The sequence below is a fragment of the Arachis ipaensis genome, chromosome B04 (genome assembly GCF_000816755.2).
Source record: "Arachis ipaensis cultivar K30076 chromosome B04, Araip1.1, whole genome shotgun sequence".
Classification (NCBI taxonomy): Eukaryota; Viridiplantae; Streptophyta; class Magnoliopsida; order Fabales; family Fabaceae; genus Arachis; species Arachis ipaensis.
This window is the reverse complement of record NC_029788.2, coordinates 132,716,057-132,720,042: the sequence shown is the minus strand read 5'-3', so window position 1 is coordinate 132,720,042 and position 3,986 is coordinate 132,716,057. Positions and strand designations below refer to the sequence as shown.

At 33.1% G+C, this 3,986-nt stretch overlaps 1 protein-coding gene across 7 annotated transcripts in view; it reads right to left on the bottom strand.

Annotated features, from left to right (window-relative positions):
* The window catches only part of LOC107635700 (LEAF RUST 10 DISEASE-RESISTANCE LOCUS RECEPTOR-LIKE PROTEIN KINASE-like 1.4), a 23,312-nt gene that overhangs the window by 7,384 nt on the left and 11,942 nt on the right, over positions 1 to 3,986 (bottom strand). The window contains exon 1 of one of the 7 annotated variants that reach the window (XM_016339254.2): positions 1,290 to 2,203. The exons of the other annotated variants lie outside the window; for them this stretch is intronic. Coding sequence (XP_016194740.1) covers positions 1,290 to 2,103 — 814 coding nt within the window. The 5' untranslated portion in view covers positions 2,104 to 2,203. Of the gene's footprint in view, positions 1 to 1,289; positions 2,204 to 3,986 lie in introns of those variants that run through there. 7 annotated transcript variants of the gene reach the window in all.

Here is a 3,986-nt window from a genome sequence, read left to right as displayed (position 1 = left end):
TACAAAAATTTATTGATATTAACTAAAAAATTAGGTCCTTTATTGAATTCTTGGTTTATATATAAAAGGCTGCGTTTGTTTATAGAGATAGGACACTGAGACAGAGACACAGAGACACAAAATCGTGTTTGGCAGAGAAGACATAGGCAGAGACAATGTGTCAAGTGACACTAAATTAGTATATTTTATGTCCATCTTGACAGGAAGGACACGGAGACACTAACAAGAAACACAACTTATTTTTTATTTTTTTCTTTCATTATTCTTGTTAATTTTTTATAATTATATTTTTTATTATTATATTTTTCATCTCAAATTTTTTAATGAAAAAAAATAAAAATAAATTAAATTTTCATAATTTATTCTAGTTTATCACCAAATAGAATATAAGAACACAAAATTTTATCTCTGTCCATCAGTATCTTGTCCTGTTATCGGAAACAAACGCAGCCTAACAGAACTCAAAAGTCAAAAGAGGTGCAACACAGTTTTAACTTTTACTTTTGGCATCATAAGTTAATATCTACTTGAACACCTTCCAAATATAAAAGCAGAAAAAAAAAATCAACTTTAATATAAATTGAAGTCCTAGTCCCCAATATTTTATGCAAGTGGAAATTCTTATCTTAAGCATATGGTACCCCGAAAAAATAAAAAAATCAGGACACAAAATCCAAATCAAAGAATTGAATGAAGTTTGAAGCCACATAACTAGAAACTCGGGGGGCTGCTAAGATGTGAAATAAAAACAATGCCTGGATGAGAGGCAGGCGTGAGTTAAGCATTAGAAGAATAAAACTATATAATAATATAATATATTTTACTATTAATTTAGTGAAAACTACGTATATAATAGTCTAATAATGAAATGGTCAACATGGGAATTTATCAAGGAGCTGAACTCTTCCGCGTACCGTACCCCAAAAGTCAAACATCAACTTGCAAGCAATTTCTGACCTTGTATGTGTTCTTTCAGATTCCGTATAGTGTTGATGAGGCAAAAAAAAAAAAAAAAAGAAAGAAAATAGAGCTACATACCCTTAATCAAGAGATAGAGGGTTTGACGCATGTTAATCCCATTAACAATAATCCTAAGTAATTAATCTCGATTAAGAATATCTATCTAATACTATTAACATAAATTTTGGTCCATGAAATTGTTGCATGGATGAACCACCACGAGCAAAATATAGAAGGGTATTGGATGGAGCAATTGCGGTAACAGAAAGACAGAAACCAGCACACGCATGCAGGCATGATCATGAATAATAATTAAGAAACAAACTTACCTGAACAAGAATTTGAATGAGTTCCATCATTACAGTAACAGACGAAATGTCCATCATTGCTGCCACAATTGCCACCTGAGTTAGTGCATCCTCTGCACTGATCATTGATTTGAGGCAATAATTTCAAGACAAAACCACCTTGCAACGCTTGCTGAATTCTAGTGGGGTTATTGGCACTGTTAGCAAAAGCCGAAGCTAGGGCCTTTGAAACAGGAAAAATAACAGTGCTGCAACCTTCATAATAAGGCAGCGCCTTATTATCATCTTGTTCAGCATAGTAGACACTACTGCTGCCGCAACTCTGAACAATCTTAAACTGATCTGAAGGCTTTGTTTCTGAAGAACACTTGTATAAGATTGTGATATTGACAACACTGTTATCATCATATTGAAGTATGGTTTCATTCAAGGTGTTGTTGCTGAAATCTCCTGAACAGAAATCAATGCTAGTACTAAAGTAATCGTCCCTAGCAACTGTCAGATTCTGTTTACCGACGTCCCAATCAAGAATCCTGTATTTGACAGAATCCACTGTGAACTTTGGGACTCCATTATTATGGTTGTTATCTTCACATGTGATCTCCAAGTTAGGCTCACCGCAATAGTTTGGCCTGTCATTAGTGTTGTCAATTTCACCCCAGAAAGGGTAAGTGAGTTGGCTGATGGATCCGCAGCTTAAAGTGTTCTTGCACGCCAAGTAATAAACGTTATCAGCGGCACCTACAGATGTTGGAACGTGGGTTGCCAGGACAATAAGAGCTAAGATGAACATCCATATGGAATATAGGTGGCGAAGACGACAAAGAGGTTTCATTGTTGCAAAGGGAGAAGAAGAACAAGAAGGAGAAGTGATGATGGAAAAGAAGAAGAAAATATATAGGAGTTGGGTTCAAAGTGCAGCAAACAGAGGAAGACTGAATAATGAATATATAATAAAATATAAAAGCCGTGTTTCTAGGAGGTTGTTATATTATTACATTAACCGAAGAAAACGGCAAGTGAGTCTCTACGTTCAAATATTACATTGTATTAAGAAAGAATAAGTACCGGGAGCTAATGGTCTAAGCGTACAATGTGTATAATGGAGGTTTAGGAAATATTAGAAATATGACCATTAGTGTTATATTGTCCTGTCAGGTTACGCTTTTGGGATGAGTGGTTTCATGATATGGTATTAGAGTTCTAGATCCGAAAGATCAATAGTTCAATCTTTGGATATGGTTATTCTAGATAGTATGGGTGATGTTCATTTTATTCATAGACAAAAAATTTAGCTCATTGTACACATTGTACGTTTAGGTCATTGGCTCTTTAGCAGTACTCAAAAAGAAAATAATAACCAAAATTCGTTAGATAATTTAATAAATTTAACTAAATTGTTACTTGAGGACTCTTAATTATCAATTTCACATTAAAACAATTATACGTGAATTTTTATCTTATTAGAGTGGTTTATTATAGAAAAGTTGAGGCAAAGGAACATGGAAAAAAGAAATTATATTGTTATATATGATGAACTTAATTACTTTATTAATCTCATAAATCTGCCACTTTCTCTGAATTAGAATTCCGAAAAGTGTGATTCTAGAAGGGGATCCTCGGAGGTCCCGTTTTTTGACCACCTTAGCTTCCTTAATAATTTACATCGCTCTCATGTATTTAATTAGTGCACTAATTTTCTTCCTATTTGTGCATGTCAACTAAAATTAAACTTTCAAACTACATAAAAATATATACGTCCATTCAAATAACTTGGAATTTGGAAACGCGTTATGTTGTATTTTACATATATTTTGTGCTACAAGAATTCAACTTATCTCATTCCCAGTTAATCTAATAATGGACACAGTGGAGAAGCAGAAGCTGGATGACGTCAACAACACATAGCTGATGTCATAATGAAAATGAAAATATAGGGAAAAGAATCAAAATGTCTAGGGAGGTTAATTAATTAGCTTCATACACGGAATTAGCTTCGCTTCATACACGTTGTGAGATCGAGTAACGTAGTTTACAAGTAGTGGAAAACTGTAATGAGAGGAGGATGGCCACTTAATTAATTGGGGAAAGTATGAACAAAATCTAGATGGAAAGATATGAACAAACAAAGAAAAAAAAAACATTGCAAACAAAAAGATTGACAAGGCAATACTTTTATTTGAGTTGTATGTATAAGGCAGGATTCCAATTTCGATACTTACTTAAATGGACTAGTGAGCTATATCTATTAGACCAACCTAACTTGGTTTTGACAAGCCAATACTACATCTTAATTAAAAAAAAAAAACTTATATGAGTTCCGACACTTGTTTAAACGGACTAGTGAACTATCTACTAGACCAACTAAACTTCGTTTTGACAAGCCAATACTACATCTTTTTTTTTTTTACCAAAGATAGGAGACTCGAACTCGCAACCTCTTAATTGAGTATGGAGAAACTATGTCATTTGAGCTATTACTCATTGGCAAGCCAATACTACATCTTAATTTTAAAAAAAAAAAGGAAAACTTATATGAGTTTTGCTAGCTAGTCAAATCTATTGACTAAAATAGCTTAAGAAATAAAGAAATAACTTAAGACTAGCATAGCTAAGGAAAATAGCTTAAGAAATAAAGAAAATTAGTATATAACTTAAGACTAGCTTAGCTAAGGAAAATAGAATTCAAAGGATGAACTATATTCATAATATGGAAGG